This window comes from Aegilops tauschii, chromosome 5 (assembly GCF_002575655.3).
Source record: "Aegilops tauschii subsp. strangulata cultivar AL8/78 chromosome 5, Aet v6.0, whole genome shotgun sequence".
Classification (NCBI taxonomy): Eukaryota; Viridiplantae; Streptophyta; class Magnoliopsida; order Poales; family Poaceae; genus Aegilops; species Aegilops tauschii.
Genome location: NC_053039.3, coordinates 254696053 through 254716289, shown reverse-complemented (window position 1 = coordinate 254716289; position 20237 = coordinate 254696053). Strand labels below are relative to the sequence as shown.

The 20237-nt window shown below is 45.0% G+C and overlaps 2 protein-coding genes across 3 annotated transcripts; both read left to right on the top strand.

The window, feature by feature from the left end:
• Positions 1-2216: 2216 nt before the first annotated feature.
• Positions 2217-9019, top strand: LOC109753437 (uncharacterized). Of its 2 annotated transcripts, XM_020312334.4 has the most exons (10): positions 2217-2768; positions 4016-4201; positions 4878-4970; positions 5137-5319; positions 5438-5540; positions 5622-5807; positions 6490-7217; positions 7555-7994; positions 8092-8143; positions 8387-9019. In XM_020312334.4, the coding sequence occupies exons 1-9, from the start codon at positions 2547-2549 to the stop codon at positions 8102-8104; spliced, it is 2154 nt and encodes a 717-aa protein (XP_020167923.1). In that variant the 5' UTR covers positions 2217-2546; the 3' UTR covers positions 8105-8143; positions 8387-9019. The 2 variants fall into 2 exon arrangements, with proteins under 2 accessions (XP_020167923.1, XP_020167922.1); XM_020312333.4 differs by lacking the exon at positions 8092-8143.
• A 1528-nt stretch (positions 9020-10547) lies between these two features.
• Positions 10548-17581, top strand: LOC109753438 (probable serine/threonine-protein kinase WNK8). The gene is made up of 4 exons (XM_020312335.4): positions 10548-11414; positions 12953-13952; positions 14055-14384; positions 16803-17581. The coding sequence occupies exons 1-4, from the start codon at positions 11322-11324 to the stop codon at positions 17300-17302; spliced, it is 1923 nt and encodes a 640-aa protein (XP_020167924.1). The 5' UTR covers positions 10548-11321; the 3' UTR covers positions 17303-17581.
• The last annotated feature ends 2656 nt before the right edge of the window (positions 17582-20237 follow it).

Genomic DNA, 20237 nt, shown 5'->3' with positions numbered 1-20237 from the left:
CGGCAAGTCTCTTTACTCGTTCTGTAGTGCATCATCCCGTAACTAACTGATTAGTCACATTGCTTGCAAGGCTTATAGTGATGTGCATTACCGAGAGGGCCCAGAGATACCTCTCCGACAATTGGAGTGAAAAATCCTATTCTCGATCTATGCCAACTCAACGAACACCATCGGAGACACCTGTAGAGCATCTTTATAATCACCCAGTTACGTTATGACGTTTGGTAGCACACAAAGTGTTCCTCCGGTATTCGGGAGTTGCATAATCTCATAGTCATAGGAACATGTATAAGTTATGGAGAAAGCAATAGCAGTAAACTAAACAATCAAGTGCTAAGCCAACGAAATGGGTCAAGTCAATCACATCATTATCCTAATGATGTGATCCCCTTAATCAAATGACAACTCATGTCTATGGCTAGGAAACTCAACCATCTTTGATCAACGAGCTAGTCAAGTAGAGGCATACTAGTGACACTATGTTTGTCTATGTATTCACACATGTATTATGTTTCCGGTTAATACAATTCTAGCATGAATAATAAACACTTATCATGATATGAGGAAATAAATAATAACTTTATTATTGCCTCTAGGGCATATTTCCTTCAGTTGGATGCCACGGTTACGGAGCATTCTTGGAAGTAGTGCCAAAGTTTTGTTGACGCCATAAAGACGGTGTAGGCTATCTTTTGATAGTGACGGTAGCATGTCTTGCACGGGGTTAAGACCTCAGAGACGTAATAAACGGGCTTTTTGACTTGGAACTTGTGACCCTCCATTTCTCGTTCGACCACGAGTACTGCGCTGACCACCAGTGTGGCCGAGATGTACAATATCATCGGCTCACATATGCCCCGTGCTGCCAAGATGGGATTTGTGGCAAGGAGGGCTTTAATATCCTCTAGGGTCGCTGCAGCCTCCTCGGTTACGCTCGCTACCCAACTGAGGGATCTGCGTTTTTCTGCACTTTCAGCAACATCGCCAGTAGTCCCTGGACTGATCTTCAAGCTTGGCAGCATCCGGACTTGTACCAAATTGCAATATCGTCTTTTCGCCCGCCAAGGTTGAAACTGGTTCTTCAAAGATCCCTTAACAACAACTGTTCGTCACCGGCCTCCTATGGCCGTGCTGTTTCTGAAGTCAGATGGACCATTTCGGTCTTGAATTGTTGATGAAAATAGCCGATCCAAGCAAAGAGAAATTCCCCGCACAACATGCCTTCACGAGCCAAATTTCCGTGCAACACTTGTGAAATTCGCTATTCCAGTCTTGTCAGTCAGACCAGACCGGTCTCTTCAGCTAGTCAAGTCAGACTGCGTGTCAGACCTGATCTGCTGGTCAAAGTGACATGTAGGAGTGGGCATAGGCCCACCTAGGCCACATCCCATCGCCCGAAGGCGGGTGCCTCGATTCTCGCGGACAATAATGGTGGTCCCTTCAATTCTCATGGGCAATACTGGGATACGAGGGGATTTGCCTGCCACGTGACAGGGATTGGCTACTGCCGTATCGCCTCTTGTCGGCCTATAAATGGGAATGGACGAGAGGGGGAGAGTTTACGCTCTTGCCTCCTCACTTCTTCTTTCCCCTTCAGCTGCTGCTCTCTTGTGGATGTGCTCTTTTCTTCGTTGCGCTGCTGCTCAGTCACACCACTACGATTTCACTCACCTTGGCTAGCATGACGGTGGTCCGATGATGGCTAGCAGAGAAAAGCGAGCATGCTCTTCGTTGCATCTAGTTCCATCAGGTCGCGAGACATGTGAGCGGTTACCTATTTCGCACCTTCTTTTTACTCTCTCCCCTTTTCTTGAACACTACTCTCTCCCCTTTAGTACCTAGTACTTTTATAAGACCCGATTTTTCCCTCCCCCTCTTCCCTACCTTGTAGACATTGAATCATGTAGCGTGTATCGTCGGTTCCATATGGAAAGATTCCTTCATTCATCCACCTGCCCTTGCCGTTACCGATCACCGCCCTCGCCACTTCCTTGACATTGCCCCATCGCCACACAATCACCAGGGATAATCCAACATAGGGCAAGGCTTCGCACGCAATAAAGATTTGAAAGAGCGAGGCTTCGGTTCGTGCCCTTGGAAGGTTGTGCCATAAACCCTACACTAAATCTCAACAAGGTCTTTGGATGATGCAATGAGAGCTCAAAGCACACACACCCAAAGAAGAGGGGGGAAGAGGACATCCTGAGGGAAGAGGTGTGAGGAGGCAGGGAGGGAGGAAAAAAAATGCTGACCTTTGTTTTCCTTCACATATAAAAATGATATAGAAATCCCTAATTTCGTTTTCCCTCTACCCCGGTTCTCCCTATCCCCTCCCCTCGCCGGCGGCGCGCAGATCGCGACTGCACCCTCGTCGACGATCACCTCTGTCGAACCCTAGCATCCACTTTAAGTTGCTTGTCGGTGCTGTCCTTCCCTCGCCGTCTCCAGCGGTTCTCCCTCGTCGCCCCAAGCTTCCGTCTTCTTCTCCAGCGGCGCTCGCTCCGCGCCTCCGGCGAAGTCGTGGGTGCGGGGGGCTTCCAGCGTCCATGGTCGACATCGACGAGTGCTCGGTGGCGCTCGTGCCCGAGCTCGAGCATGCGCTGGCGAACCCGGACCCCTCCTCTATCCCCCCGGACGCATGGGCGCCTTTCGAGGCCGCCGCGCTCGGTGTCATGTGCCGGATCCAGCCAACCGTCGCCTCGGAGGGGCGCCGTGCGGCCGTTGTCGACTACATCCAACGCCTCGTCAAGTGTTCCGTCGGCTGCTCGGTACCAGTTACTCCATTTCCGGCATGCTCCAATTTTTACTCGATATGCTTTCCTTACTGTCCCGTTGCACGACAAACTGCACAATTCCTTTGCTTTGCGCATGACGGACATGTGCAAGGCGCGCAGGTGTGTAGTTGCGAATCTATTCGCAGCGTGACAACTTTGAGATCATCCCTGTTATATGCCTGGGAGCCCTTTAGGAGGATTCCTCACAGTTCTGATTTATCCTTTAGGTCATGGAATTGTTGCCAGGATAACCTGTGGCGCATATTGCTACTACTCATTTCATGGTTACCATGCTTGCAGTTTCGTTTTAGGTGTACTCTGGCTCCAGTGTGATCGTGCTAGCGCTGCCAATGCCATCAAAGAGATATACTTGTTGCTATATTTGGAATCCTGACATTATTTATATGTCTGAGTTTTTATTGGCCATGAATGTTTCATTGCCCCTTGTCGGGCATGCACTCGAGTTCCCTCATCATATTGCTTTACTATCTATTTACGACAAGTGCGGATTGATCAATGACTTGTCAGTCTTGGGTCTGAGGATTGGGTATAACTTAACTTAGTGACCATTTTGGGCCTCCATATCTTGTTCGTGTTAGTATGATCCTTTTGGATAAATGCCCTTATCTTACTATATTTGTGCGTGCAATAAAACCATGTTTCTGCATATAGTTAGTTGTATCCGAGGAAGGGTTATGTACATGTTTGTTACACAATTAGTTAGTTAGGTGTCTTGGATCATTTTTCCCTGGATATCTGGCTAATGTAGTTAGAATTTGCTATAAATAGTCTACTTGGCGCGTAGGGATAATTGAAGTTCTGCATGGAAATCAGTGAAATGTGATGGCACTTTACTTGGTATGCTCAATATGCTTTACACTTCATACTATTTCACATGTTGAAAAAGTAATAATACCGTCACTTCTGGAGATGGCATTAGAGAAAAACCATGAAATCACATTTTTTTTGTTTGTACTCCCTCCGTCCGGAAATACTTGTCATCAAAATGGATAAAAGGGGATGTATCTAGACGTATTTTAGTTCTAGATACATCTCTTTCTATCCATTTTGATGACAAGTATTTTCGGACGGAGGGAGTAATTGTGTACCAAAGTTGGAAAAGAATTATTGCTTGTGCTTTTATTCCTGTACTGAGATTGATATTTTTTTAATGGTTATCTTGAATAATTCGACAGCCTATAGAAGTACAAAATTAACCTTTTTTCCCTTTTTCAAACCAGGTCTTTCCATTTGGATCCGTTCCACTGAAAACATATCTTCCTGATGGAGATATTGACTTGGCTGCTTTCGGTTATACATGTTCTGATGAAAGCCTGGCAAATGAGGTACGTGCCATTCTGGAATCAGAAGAGCGGCGCGAAGATGCTGAATTTGAAATCAAAGATGTCCAGTATATAAATGCTGAGGTGCGCCTTCGAATTGCTCTCTGTTTTAGTTTTTTTTTGGGGTACTAATTGTCTATTCACATAGTAGCTGCCATCTTCTTATGAATGCTCATTTTTAAGTATGTTATATAAGGCTGGGTAATGACATTCCTGTGATTTAACCAAACTGTTGATATCATTCTTGTCCTACCATAAATTGGGGGAAGAACAACAGAAGTATTCATCTTTTCATATGAAACCAATGAGAATGTCATTATCTTATATATCATTCATATTTGATAAAAAGGAATTGTTTACTGTGATCATGTCGTGTGGTGGGATGCTTGGCGGTGGATTGACCTGGAGCGGGTAGCTGTGGGAGATGGTCTTCTGGGTTGACTAGCCGTGATGCCAAATAGCCCCCTGATTGGGTAGCGGGAACGAGGATAGAACTGGGATGAGATACTAAATTAATCTTTGCATGCTTTATTCATACTATTGGCCAGAGTAGACTATATAGTCAACTTACACAACTAATCTCGTTCCTGGGCCTAACTTGCCTAACAAATGGAACCTAATTAAGAGATAATGGAGAATCATATCAGCGGTCTTATCTCATGTCATGGTTATGGACAAATTTTGTTGTTGTACATGTTGCCGCATATTGTTAGTATTTTATCATCAGGATGTTTCAACTGATGTGCCTTTCTGATGTCAGGTCAAGCTAGTCAAATGCTTTGTCCAAAATATTGTTGTCGACATCTCATTTAATCAGATTGGTGGACTATATACGCTTTGTTTTCTAGAGCAGGTAATATTTCAAAGTTGCCACAAGTTACTTGGTTGCTTTCTTGAAACCGCAGATCTATCATCTATGATTCCCTTTCCCTTCCTTCTGAGGTAGGACCTGGGAAAAAAACTTCCTTGTTATCAGTCTGCTCGTTACCAGGCATATTTGTAACCACCATATTTTGTAGGTGGATCAAAGATTTGAAAAAACCCACCTTTTCAAGAGAAGTATAGTGCTTATAAAAGCCTGGTGTTATTATGAAAGCCGCATCCTTGGAGCCCACCATGGTCTAATTTCTACCTATGCCTTGGAGACATTAGTGCTATATATCTTCCATCTCTTCCATGAGTCTTTGGATGGTCCATTAGCTGTAAGTTCTGACTTAATTTTTGTGTGCCACATTTGTAAAGATTGTGTTTGTCACATTTCTAAGCTCCTTTAGGATGCACACACTCACAAGGGTGACATCACTATCTGCTCTTCCACAGGTACTCTATAGGTTTCTGGACTATTATAGCAAGTTTGACTGGGATAATAGGGGTATAAGCTTACATGGTCCTATTTCCTTGTCTTCCCTACCTGAGCTAGTTAGTAAGTGTACACAGCCTGATCTTTGTGTATGATTGAATGTTTTGTGTTATAATTGCTAATCACATAGCTTTTCTTGCACAGCCGACTCATCAGGCATTCATGATGATTGTTTTCTTGAGCGGGAGAAGTTTCTAAGAGAATGTGCTCAAATGTTTACTGCCCCCCCTAGGAACAATGAGAGAAATACACGCCCGTTCCCTCGAAAATTTCTCAACATAGTGGATCCATTGAAGCAGAGTAACAATCTTGGACGCAGTGTCAGCAAAGGTCTGTTTTCTGCCTCTAGATCATTTATTTTGGTGGTACAAAGGATGATTATGCTTTTAACTATGTCACAACTATAGGGAATTTAGGAAAAGCTGATGTGTTAACTTGCTTGTTGTGATGTGAAATTGTTTTTGATTTCATATTCATGTCATATTTTCATTGTTGACACCGCCACTCAAAGAAAAGTGTTGCTTGACTTCTTTGCCCCTAATTTATGTACTTGCATCACAGATAGTTTAGTTTGCATAATGACTGGCCGAAATGGGCTTCCCACGTTCAGAGTTCTACGGTTAATATGTGCTTGTCCCAATTTTCTGTTCCTTCATTGACCTTTTCCGAGCTAATTCCTCTTATAGTTCACTACTAACTAATTTACTGCAACTAGTGCTGTTTTGACTGTCTTGCTTTTCCCACTGCTTGCTGTTGCATGCAATTGGCTTCTATCGGCTAGCGGATTTCATTTTAAGGTTTGTGTACAAGGAAACTCTTTGCCATTTAATCATGCAGTTCCACTAATCTCACTTGCAAATGTGCTGTTGAATGGCTGTCTGTTGTGTGTGCACTTGTGGTCTTGTTTTGATCAACACACGTAACTTTCTTCTTATGTGCACAAACCGCTTCATGGACATAGTCCTTAGTTTGATTTTATTTCCTGGGCCTAACTCGACTACTGAATGCCCAGGTAACTTTTACAGAATACGCAGTGCTTTTGATCTTGGTGCCCGGAAGCTTGGAAAGATCCTTCAAGTTCCTGCCAGTTCTATTGTGGATGAAGTCAATCAATTCTTCAGGAGCACACTGAAGAGAAACCTCGGCAGGGTACGCCCAGATGTGCAAGGCACTGCAGTGAACTTGAACATTGAAAGAGACAACAAGGGCTATCCACCTTTACACAGTAATCCATGTGAGGATCTATCTTATCAGCTCAGTAGTATCAACATTTCAGATAATCATGGGTCTTTGAAGCAGGAGGAACATAGCTCTAGCGGTGAGCACCAGGAAATGAAATCTGCTTCACATCTTGTAACTAGTTCTTTAGTTAGTGTGAGCAATGGGATGTCAACGAAGGTGCACAAAGAGGTGGATGGTGATCGGTGTGCCACCATTGACAATTTATCAGATCTCACAGGGGACTACAGAACAAATTTTAACAATCTCCTCTATTCACAGAGTTGCCATCAAGACTATCCAGTTCATCCAATTTACTATCCAATGCTTGCCCCACCACCTGTACAATATCAGAACAAACACTCACTGAATGGTCATAACAGAAAAAATGCTTATGGATATCCCAGTGCAAACAGAATGGCCCCTGGTCCTTATTCACCTGGCTACTTCTTCTTAAAGCCGTTTTATCGCACTGAGGATCCTATGCAACCTCATGGAGCAGTCACCTACTTCCCCGACCCAGTATGTTCCCTTTTTTTGTCCATTATTCTGCTTGTACAACTTGAAAATGCATTTCGAGTAAACTGAATTTTGTATTAATCTAAGTGCCTTTTTATTCCATGTATCATGCATGTAAATGCTTGCAAGAATAATCTACTAATGCTCCTGTGCTTGAATTAAAGTGATACTGGAGCTGCCATATCTCTTGTAAATACATATTCATGAACATATCCCTGTTAGTTTTATGTTTCTGTTACAGAACAGTTTTACTTTCTCAAGGCTAGGCACTGTATTTGTGCCGTTTGTGCCGCTCTATCTTGTTTTTTATCTGAGTTGTCTGGCTTGATGGATATTGTAGAATTTGTGCATGGAGGCACCACCCACTGGACGAGGGGAAAGAAATAATTATTTCCCTCGAAATAATTATCAAAAGCATCATCGTTATGGTAGGGTGGACATGCCTGCAGATATGACACGTTCTGAGGAATTGAGGCAACAGCCACCATTGCCGATTTATGTTCCTGTTGCAAATGATAAAGGAATTCCCTCTCCGTTGAAGATACCAACTCCATCACCCCATTCTACACAGGATAATATTCATGGAAGGGGCTTTATTCATCCACATGACAGTAAACTTGAGTTTGGGACCTTGGGGGCATTGCACATGGAAGTTAGGAGTGCTTCCCAAAATCAAGCTAACAGACCATATTCTGCTTCTGACACTAAACCTTCTTCAACCCCGAGATCGAACTCTCCTGGACAAAATCCTGGAACGGGTTATAGATCTAATGTAATGAGGTTAGTAAGATGCATCCTTTTAGTAATTAAAAGCAATAACGTCAACTGTTTCATAGAGGGACGTGTAGCTAATCCCTATTTCTTTACTATTTTACAGCAATGACTATTGAGGCACACCACAATTATTAGTTTCTTAAACAGAAATTAAGGTCAGTGTTAGGTTTTAGCTTCAGCAAAAAATATTGATACGGCCACGTGAAACCCACACTAGAACACTAATTTGTAATATGGAAATCGTCCATTTTGTTAGTGTAACCTTGAATCACATCTGTTCAGCTTGAAAATGCATTCCTTTTCTCTGGTTTTACCACATTCACTGTGACTTCACTCATTTATTATGTGTGTTTTCAACATTTACAGTTCTTAATAATCCTACACTACACAATTTGCAGGAATACTAAGCCATATCATCTCAAGGACAATGGTGATTTCCCACCACTATCCAGTTGACGCGATATATGGCTTACCGCATAGCAGAGCTGTTGTTTTTTCTGATCCAACCGGAAAATACTGATGTGTGGCGCACACTCAGTGCAGCCATAGCAGAGGGTTTCTCTTCTAGTCAAGCATCATCATGTACATCCTAACTTGGTTCTCCAGTCGTCAGATTCACCTTATGCGGCGGCGACAAATGCAAGCTTGCCCTGCAGTAACTGAAGTTTCAGCCCCTACCCCTCCTGGAAAACAGGACATTTTGTGCCATGTAGAACTGTAGATACTTGGGGGCAAAAATTTATATTTCCTTTCGCTTTCTTAAAGTTTTGGCGTTCCCCTTGAGTGGGGAACAGGATGCAAAGATGGATAGAAAAAGGAGAGAAAAAGAGATAGTTTAGACATTCCGTTTTTACCTTGTGAGCATTCGAGGATTGCCCGGGAGCTCGCTCTTGTAGTGTTAATCTGTCTGGGTCTTGACTTGCAACTGAAAGACCCCTTGCCCGAAGTAACATTAGCTGCCTAGAAATGATAGGCGTTGCATATGTGAGATTTTGGAGTTGCAGTTAATACATGGAAAGAAATTTTGCTCGTGTTGTGCCTTGCCTTATCATTGTTGTTAATTATTTTATATTTGTAACATCATTATGCTCTACTGTTAGCTCTGTTTCATGTTGGGAAAGGTGGTATGATGTTGAGTATGATTTGCTTGTGATTTTGCGTAGAAACGAGCGCGTAGGGCAGAAACGTGTGGTGATATCATGTCGCTTTCAAGCGTAAAGTCAAAATGCAACTAGAAGAATCCGAGTCATGTAGTCTAGTGACATGTTTGGATAGGATGCAACGATATGTTCAATCGTGTAGTCGGTCAAAAATAAAACGACTATCTTTCTCTCAATAATGTTATTTTTAAGATGTATTTCCATGCGGAAGACAATTATTTTTGCAGAATGATGCAATCATACCTTGAATTCTGGCTGTTTTGAACTCCCAATTATGCCCCTTTTTATATGCTCTTTTGGTGGGTGAAGTACGTACATGTAGAATAAAGTTTGGTAGCTCAATTATTGGAGTCTATCCTTTCAAAGTTTTTTCTCTCTCTAGGGCTCAGTTTGGTTGACGCAATTTGGTGGGTGAAGTCCCAATCTGGGTTTGGTATCCTCTGTAAGAAACTTGGCTCCTCTTCATGTAACCTTTTCGATTGCTCGAATGGTCAAAAACCAAGCACCAGTTAAAAGATAGAAGTTGCATCAGGATCAGTGTCGAGTCCTCTCCCAAATGCGCCAAAAAGTTGCATAAGGAAAAGAAACCAATGTCAAACGTCAAAGAGATGTTTGTATTTTGCACCCGCTCTGCTAATTAAGTACTCCTACTTGCCTGTCACAGTTAATCCATATTCAACAGTTGCGTGGTATTCACGAGCCAAATTTAGCGCATGTCTTAGAGAATAATAGCTTATCCTGATTATAGATTGTGTACAACTTAAAACGTAGTCGGAAGGTGATCATTCAGTTAAGTAGGTCGCTGTCGTAGGAGAAGTGGGTTTCCAGGCCCAGGTTTGGGATGTTGTGCAAGAAAATGACTCTTTAGACTCCTGAAATAATGAGAGGGGAAAACCAAATGGTCTAGTATTGGTCTGACAAACAGCTTATATTGGTCCAACGAATAATTCCGCAAACTCGAAGACCCTACCAGCGCAATCAAGTGGAGCTAAAAGCTAAGTTTGGTCCCAGTCAAATCATAAATAATAGAGTTTTCCTTTGTTTAGATGCCACACAAGAAGTTTACATGGCGTGCTAATTCTCTTCATCCAAAAATGGAACCAAAAAGGGAATATGCTAAACTTTCATACATATATAATTCATGTAGAAGTCAACTAAGAACCTTAGGAGCACGTGCACGGAGACTTTCGAGCTGTCATTGACAAAGTAAAGCCAGCTCCGGTAGGGGAGCGAGCTCGTCCGGTGGCAGTAGTGTTCATTCGGTGGTCTCAGAATCTTGATGTAATTTTTATCGTGTCTGAGATGCTTTCTATTTTCTATGAACTTTTATAATAGATCTGATGTTTATTTCAAAAAAAAAGGGTCAACTAATAACCATGTAGACATGTTCTACAAGGAGAGGAAGGCAGACGCATCTTGTCCATTTGAGCTTGGATCCTCTGCTCTTCCAACCTACCTACCTACAAAAGATTTATCTGTACTACGAAGCAACAACTACAAGCCCCAGCCCCTCTAAAAGCAGAGTAACAGAAGCATATATATCCACGAGGGAATCATCCCGTTCACAAGCCTCCAAACCGTTCTACGATCCTCCGCTATCTGTCTCGTCCTCATCATCATCAAAGTTCCGAATTGCATCTGCCATCTGTCCACAGATGGAGCTTTCAAGGCATGGATTCTTCAGGTTCAGATCCTTGTAGCCCCAAATAATCGTCCTTCTCAGGCAGCGTCCAGGCCACAAGCCAGAAAAATTCCGCCTTTTCTTCTTCCTCCTGCCTGCCTGCCATGACGATTATTCTGGACCTGACATGACATGACATGCGTGCATGATTGATCCGGCGCGTGCGCGATCGGAGGCATCCAATTCCAGCACTCAACCTGCCCTTGCCTCTCCTCGCCACCTCCTATTACTACCGCCCCGTCCTTGTCAGCGTCAGATGAGCAGCCCGCGGTCGTGGTTCGACGACGCTGCGGCTGCGGGGCCGTCATCCTCCTCGTCGTCTGCGGCGGCGTGGATCATGCTGCGGCGGATCGACGACTCGCGCCTCCTCTCTGGCGTCTTCTGCACCTATCACGACGGCAAGCTGGCCGCCAGCAGGATCACCTACTGATCCGTCCACACAGCCGCAGCGAGCCTAGTAGTACTAGCTAGTAGAGCAGCAGTAGTTAAGCCATGTCGAGCCCGCGGCGGCCGGAGATGTCACCGGCGGCGAGGAACAGCGACAATGGATACGTCGAGACCGACCCCACTGGTCGCTACGGCCGGGTAAGCTCTCCATCTCTTCGATCTCATCGCTTCAGCTAAGTTTATCGCGCAACCTAAATCAGTCATAATAACCAATTAGCAGCTTGCTTACATTCAATTTCTCAAGCTTCGTGTTCTTGGTTTCTTCTTCTTCTTCTTCTTCTGTTTGTTAGGAACATGTTCTTGTGATTAGATTAGATTAGGTTCGAGTCAAACATGCTTACAACTACACCATGAACTGAATATGATTGTAGGCTTTCAAATGTTTAGCTCAATTATCAAGGATGGATTCCGTGTTGATGTGTACATGGGAGCTACCCTAAACAAGGCCACAATTATTGTCCCTTTTTCTTTTCTTTACATGTCCATTTGGCTCTTGTTGTCTTGCTAGGGCTAGCTAGCTAGCTAGATGCACATCTTGTACTAATTTGTTTACGGTCAAACTACGTGTGCAATTCAGTGGCTAACTACGTACGTACATGTCCACTAATTTGCAAACTAAGTACTTTTCAATTGGAGTATATATGCAAGATTGATTGATGAATTTCACCTGCTGCCCGTTGGCGACCACGTACGAGATGTTTACAGCCAATTTTTCTTTGTGCGGTAGCAGGCCTGAAATCGTCCGGATATGAACGGGCCAGTTGAATATTAATTAAATACTAACCCCCTCCATTCACAAATATAAGATGTTTTATCTTTTTTCTGATTTGAATGTATATAGACGACGCAATTTAGTGTGTTTGTTTACTCATTTTATCTGTCAAAAAACGTCTTACATTATAAAACGGTGGAAGTATTTGTGAATGGAGGGAGCTAGCATATCCTAATGCACGCAAACAAGCATAGAAATTGTTGCATTGAAATACATCATCGATATACAGTAGTATTTCTATACCTGGTCAAATAGTTGAGCAAGGTGGACCATTAGTTTTGGAAGGTGGGAATTTCATTGTGATTTCTCTTCTAATCTAATCAATCCAAGTTATATCAGGGAAGAGTTGGTGTTTGGTTGGAGACCCCTAGTTAGGTTAGGACTAAGTTGGGTTTGGCTGATGAGTGATGGATTGGTGGCGAGGATTGTTCCATGTGTCGATATGCCAATAATGAGATGCTTTGAAAGCTTCAACGGGATAATATGCCCTGTCAGTATCCCCCAAAGATATCCTTCACCTTTATTTCTCAGTGGATGAAGTTGTAGCGGTCACTCATGTTTGTCCTTTCAGTGCTCTCTCCACAGTTGTGTACAGTAGTTGTATTGTTAGTCTACGTATTGGTTTTTCTTTTAATTATATTTCCTTGTTAACATGAAATTGGCATAACTAAGCACTAACGGTCATATTACGTAAGTGCTGTCAGTGTGAGTTCTAATTTGAATTGCGAATGTAATTTATACCTGAAAACACACACGGAAATATTACTCCTTCCGATCCATATTACTTGTCGCTTGCATCGCAGTTTTAGTACAGCTTTAGTACATTTTGTTTTGGTAATTGTTGTTCTTGGGGCTGATGGATGGGAAGCTTGATCTATGTTGGAAATGTGATGCATGCATGCAGTTCGACGAGCTCCTGGGCAAGGGGGCGATGAAGTCGGTGTACAGGGGGTTCGACGAGGTGCGCGGCGTGGAGGTGGCGTGGAACCAGGCCAACCTCGCCGACGTCCTCCGCACCCCCGACGCCCTGCAGCGCATGTACTCCGAGGTCCACCTCCTCAGCACGCTCCGCCACGACGCCATCATCGCCTTCCACGCCTCATGGGTCTCCGTCTCCTCCCCCTCCCCGCGCGGCGGCTGCACCGGCGGCACCCCACGCCGCACCTTCAACTTCATCACCGAGCTCTTCTCCTCCGGCACCCTCCGCGCGTACCGCCTCCGGTACCCGCGCGTGAGCCTCCGCGCCGTCCGCGGCTGGGCGCGCCAGATCCTCCGGGGCCTCGCCTACCTCCACGCCCACGACCCCCCCGTCATCCACCGCGACCTCAAGTGCGACAACGTGTTCGTCAACGGCCACCAGGGCACCGTCAAGATCGGCGACCTCGGCCTCGCCGCCGTGCTCCGCGGCGCCCAGGCCGCGCACAGCGTCATCGGCACGCCCGAGTTCATGGCGCCCGAGATGTACGACGAGGACTACGACGAGCTCGTCGACGTCTACTCCTTCGGCATGTGCATGCTCGAGATGCTCACCGTCGAGTACCCCTACGCCGAGTGCTCCAACCCCGCGCAGATCTACAAGAAGGTCACCTCCGGCAAGCTGCCTGACGCCTTCTACCGGGTCGATGACGCCGACGCGCGCAGGTTCATCGGCAGGTGCCTTGTCCCCGCCTCCCATCGCCCCTCCGCCCAGGAGCTCCTGCTCGACCGTTTCCTCTCCACGCAGGACACCACCATGACACTGTCACCTCCGCCATTGCTGCCTGCCTTGCCCACCTCCGGTGACCGGAAGGATAACCCGGAGGAGGCTGAGCCGGTGGCAGCAAGGACTGACATGACCATCACCGGCAAGCTCAACACCGACGACGACACCATCTTCCTCAAAGTGCAGATCGTCGACGAAGCAGGTACTCCACTTTTTAGCCGTTGTAATATTTCCCAGACAAGTACGTACGTACATGGAAGTCTTGACCTGACAACGTGACAAGGTTAACTGTTCATGTGATCAGGCCATTCGAGGAACATCTACTTCCCGTTCGACATCGCCGGCGACACAGCGACGGAGGTGGCGAGGGAGATGGTGAAGGAGCTGGACATCACGGACCGGGACCCCTCAGAGATCGCCGCCATGATCGAGCAGGAGATCACGAGGCTGGTACCGGACTGGGTCGGCGGTGGCTGTGATGATCAGCAGGAGTACTATACGTACGCCGATAATGACGACAATGAGGAGCAGCCTCCTTTCTACTACCTCTCCTCTTCCCCGACCTCTTCAAACGGGTCTCATTGTGGCACAGGGCCGACAACATCAGGTGGCGGCTACGCTGGCTGGTTCCAAGGTGCGTAATTTTAACACCAGTCTTTTTGACTTGTGATCATATATATGTCAGCATCGCAATGCTACTTTACTTGATTTGATTAGTAGTTAGAAGACCGATTGCAGAGGTCGGGGTTAATTAATATTCCCTTTTTAAAAAAGTAATTAGAAGGTCGGTTTACAATTGAAATGGTGGTGCGATAAGAAGTTTTTAGAGGGATATGACAGGAAGTAAAGAACATAGATACAACGATTTAGCTAGAGCACTATGTTTGGGGTCTAACTGTTTATAAAAAGAAGTCACCCTTAATGATATTATTAATTAGATATATCATGATTAATAGTTTCACGTTTGTTTAAACTTTTGCTTAGACACATGTAATGTCTAATGTCTTAAGTTGCATATTTGAAGATCATGCAAAGCTAGCAATATGTTATACTCTGCCCCAAAATTCTTGTCTTAAATTAGTCTAGATGTAGATGTACCTAGTCATATTTTAGTGTTAGATACACCTGTATATAGACAAATCTATGACAAGAATTTTGGAACGGAGTAATATAATTTAGGGCAGTGCATAGTAACTATTTGGAATAGATCACACTTTATTTAGAAGAGGATGTCGTTAGATTTATTTTAAGAACTATTATGTGAAAACATATAATTATTGCTTTCTAGATTTCTCACCACGTGTGTCATGTGGTATATAAACGTCGGGTATGTGAAAGTAGTCTTATTAATTTTGCCATTTACTATAGTATATTAACATAGTTACACGCTAGAAAGTACGGTTTTGTGGATTCTTGGTTATCAAAATTTGTTGAATCTCAGTAGTCTCAGACTGCACAATACGAATTCTAAATTAGATTGCACATAAGTATTAAGCACAAACGTGAAGTCTTAATGCAATTATTTATGTTATATTATGTGGATGAACATAGTTAGACGTTGATACAATGTCAGATTGCCAGTAATTATTTATGTGGTAATACACAGCTCTGTTTGGGAATATATAGACCACACTTTAGAAGCATGTAGTCAGATTTATTGAACAACTATTATGTGCAAACATATAAACCTTTTTTAGATTACTCACCAATGTGCCATGTGGTATATTACATTGGTTATGTGAAGGTAGTATTGTTAAATTTGTCATAAATATAGTTTTACAATATAAATCTTAAGTACAATTTTAGTTGCTAGGAATACATAACATAGTTACATACTAGAAAGTACGGTTTTGTGGATTCTTTATTACCTAAATTTCTTGTAGTAAGTAATCCAAGATTGCACACTACAAATTCTAAATTAGACTGCACACAAGTGTTAAGAACAAAGGTGAAATATTAATGCAATCTTTAGTCATGTTATATTTGTGTGTTGTGGACGATAGTTAGATGATGATATAATGGACTGAAAGATTCATTTAGATTGAAGAAGCGATCAAGGCACATAGTGGAGAAGTTTTAAGAAATGACAACCATAATGCAAATTTGATCTTTCTATATTCTGCTTAGAAAAAAGGGGAAGTAAGTATGATGCGACGACTCCACTAGACCTTTATTAGGGAATGCCCAACGCATAGGGGCTAGCAGAAGGCGCTACGATAGAATTCCCAGCCAGTTAACAATTGTGTCAAGAAATTCTGCAATTGGTGTGGCATCATCACAAAAGATGGAGTTGATCGTTGGCCTTTTTCCTTTGCATTAGGAGGTAAAATACTTAGGGGCCATGACCACAGGTTCTGGAGTTTATTAGTGCATGTATTAGCTATATTAGCTGCTAGCGTTGAAAGAGAGGGCACTAACATGAAATTTTGAAGTTTTGATATATTTTTCAACTGCAAACGTCTACATAAGGACCAAGCATTGCACATGCTCTTACATGCTTACACGTTTTTTGAAACTACATGTTACACTTTTTAGGAAGTGTGGAGTGAAATGGCAACTAATAGATACAAAAACATTTATTTAGCTTAATAATAAAGTAAAAGAGTGCCGACTAGGTCTGTAACGATTTTTCCATAGTACAAAATTCATATTTTTTTTTCAGTAATACGCTTTTACCAGACAGATGATTAGCATGCATATCAAAGACGCTATCAGTGTCTTAAGACATACTGGAATTTATGTACCTATGGTCTATGTCTATGCATCGGCGACTGTGGCCATTGCTTGTGGTGTTGGCATGCATATACTCATCACGCGGTTGTCGCTGTCTACATATGCTCATTTGCTAGCATTCCATTTGACATGATAAAAAGCACATATTTTATGTCACGTCGCAGCATATGGAAATGGGATATATCATAGTCATCCTTGATGAAGACGAAAGGACAGCATAATGGAGCACACATTTCCCTACCTTTGACTAGTTGCAATTTGTGGTCGTTTTGCTGTCCTTCGTTGAGCCATGACACGTGTCCTCTTGTGGTTGGCGTAGATTACGCTGTGAGCAGCGACGACGACGAGACGAGCTCCACGCGCTCCGCGCTGCACTACTCCTCCGAAGAGGCCCAGCCCGAAGAGAAGCCTGGCGTCTCCAAGACGGGCCAGGTGAAGGCCACCAGATTCGGCCGAGGAGACAGCGGCACAGCAGGACACGACGTGTCGTCGTCGCGCGCCGGCCGGCCGCGGCACCACCGCGGGAGCCCCGACGCCGGCGGCGACGAGGGGCGGCCGCGGAGGCAGCAGGGCCGCATGACGAGGAACCGGTCGATGGTGGACGTGCGGAGCCAGCTGCTGCACCGGACGCTGGTGGAGGAGCTCAACAAGCGCATGTTCTTCAACACCGTCGGCGCGGTCGAGAACATCGGCTTCCGCCGCATCCCCGGCTACGGCGGCGGGCCCTCGTCCTCGTCGGCGACGGTGACGTCCTCGCGCGGGGGCGACCAGCGCGGCCGGAGAAGTGGCAAGGACAAGCACCAGTTCTTCATGTTCTGAGCAGATTACTTTGCTCGATCGTTGGTATGTACTGTACGCAGTAGCATATGCAGGTGTGTGGTGATTAATTCTTGCGTCGATCGTGTGTACATATATACCCATGCGGATGCAACGACACAGCTGCTTACGCGAGAGTACGTATACATAACACAACACGGAACTATCCATGTACAGTATATATTTTGATTTTGTACCGGGGATTGAAACCTGAACCAATTAAATGGATCCATGTCTGTTCCTGATCATTCAGAAGAAACACGGACACGTTTAGCAAGCAAACATGTGTTAGCGCCCTTGGACGGATGCCCGTTGGGGCCAGTTCTTTTGTCAGCTTAAAAAAAATAAACCGCCTCCTCACCTTTTTCAATAAGCCATCTCTCTTACTCATTGAGGCTTGTAAACTAGTCATGAGAGAACTTTCTTTTGAGATGAAGTTATGAGAGAATTGATTTAGAAGTCCCAACAAAATTAGGGACGGCTTATTTTTTAAGCTGGGAAGAGGCAGCTTATTTTTCAAGCCGCCAAAAAAACTGGCCCTTAGCGAAAAAGCCCATGTCTGAAAAAGAAAACCACGTCTCCAAGAGCACCTGGTCTCGCACCCCAATCGTGTCGTTCGTGCAGAGCGCGTCATCCCACGTGACTCGGGTTCCTTTTTCCATCCCCACGCAAAATGTCACGGCGCCCCGCTGTCGCCCCCACCCATCGCACACCTCCTCTCCCCTGAATTTCTTTCTCGCACAAAGAAAAACGAAAAAGATAACCACCGGAAGTTAGATTTTAAGGGTTCCCGCCGAATGCGTTGACTACCGTTGGATTTTCAGCACGGATCTTAACGCGAAGTTAGCTCCACGTCAGCTCCTGGGGCTGTTCGATGGGAAGTGGGAACTGAATGAATAGATTTTTTTCCTTTCCCTCGCCGACAACCATCAGTTCCCACTCAACTCACCCATTCTCTCATTCCCCTCAATCCTCCAAAATCAACCAATCCAAACTCCGCTCGGTGATTTGCCGGCGAGATGGAGCGGCGGGCATAACTCGGTGCACGGATCTCGGCCAGTTCCCGGCGGTTTTCCCCTCAGATTGTTTGGTGCCTGCTGAGGCGGAATGGGGCTCGAGATGGTGCTGAGGCCGGCCAGATCCGAACGCCGTCCTAGTGGTAGCGACGTCGAAGACGTGGCGTTGGCGGCAAGAGTGCAGGATGGTAGCAAAGGTTGTGGTGCTCGCCGCCGTCGCCGTTGATGATTGATGGGGGGGGGGGGGGTGGGTGGGTGGGTGGGGAGAGGCGAAGGCGGTGCAAACACGCGCTGGGGGAGGGGGGTTGTACGGGCGCTGTGGCGTGCTGGAGCTCTTGGAGGCGCAGATGGCACTCCTATTCGGGTTCTCCGTTGCGGATGAGGTCCTCCCTGGCTCGTGGACGACGCCCGCCACCCCAGCCTGGAGGCCGACTACGACAACGACCAGGAGGATATCTCCCGTGGCGACTGTTGACGCTTGAAAATGGCATGATCGCAAGAGTGACTTGAGGCTCTAGCAAGATGAAGTAAAATTTATGATTTAATGTCACCATTGGATGGCTCTCTTCGAGCCGATCGAAATAGATATAGAGATGGTCCGAAACAGGGCTCGGATGCAAAAGTTATGACAATCTTAAAGATGCTCGTGTTGACATCAGATTAAAGAATGGCATGAAACCAAATTAAGATTGCCTCATATGGAAAAAGTTTCAACACGAAAGTTCTTCGTCTCACCAAAAAATATGGTTTTGAAATAAAAATTGTCTTAATCCGAGATCATATGCGAAAGTTGCAGCAAAAACTGTGCGATGCTGCAGTGCATGCCCGGCTCGTCCGGTTGGGGAGCCGGATCATCCGGCCAATGGCCGGACGAATGTCCCGGACGTATGGGTTATCATCCGGGAAGGCAACAGAAAGTTGAGTCCGGAACAGATGATCTAGGATAGGTCCCAAATGGTCTGGGCAATCATCCGGGTTGGAGTCCAGACACCCGAACGATTTTCCTGCTGCAGACCTTAGAAAACAGCTCGAAACTGCTTCAAGATGGCATCAAATCGAAAAACGTTCAACACGAAAGTTGTTCGTCTCATCGAAACGGTTAAGATTTCTTTTGGGCACTTGTATTTGGCCCATGAAACACAAAAAGCAAAATGCTATCTCGGACATAACTAATTCGAGTTCTGTTAATATTGGAAGGATTTGGACGAGATTTGGAGCCCTTTTCTTGTATGGGAAGTCCAACCGCCTCGTAAACAGATAAGAGGTGATGGCTGATTGAACAACACACAATCAACAAATCAATCTACCACTTTTACCTTTACTTTTATCTCCCCCATGTTTTCTTCTTCCTCGTTCTTCTTGTTGCAGGGCGGCATACCTCGAGGTCCTAGGGGCGATCAGGTCGACCTAGGGCAGCCCATAGCAGTTGCGCACCCCTGACGGGGTCCCTCCCGGACATGTGGGGTTTCCGGTCCACAAAAGCGCCCGCCGGATTGCTTGCGTACCACGCTTCCGGACGGGTCTCCTTCGACGTGAGTTGCGGTGTATCACCACTGACGTCGAGGGTACACGGTGACGTATTCGTGTGTGAACACACTTTTTGGCGACTCTACTGGGGACGAAGCTTTGAACGGTCTCCGGCCCATTCTTGCTACAAAGAGATCGTCATCTAGTGTTTGCAATCTACAAAGGTAATATGAATACCCAATCCCCTAGTGTAGATGCAAATGATTCATATGGTGTTACTAGATCGTTCAATGAGTATACTCTATCGTCTAGCCCTAGTTTTTTCAATCATGCATCTAATTATGTGCAAAGGCCGATTCAAAGTAATTTACATGCTTCAACTTCTTATGATACTAGTAACATGCACCATATGTATTCCAACTCTCATGCATCGTCAACCCCACAAATCGATATGC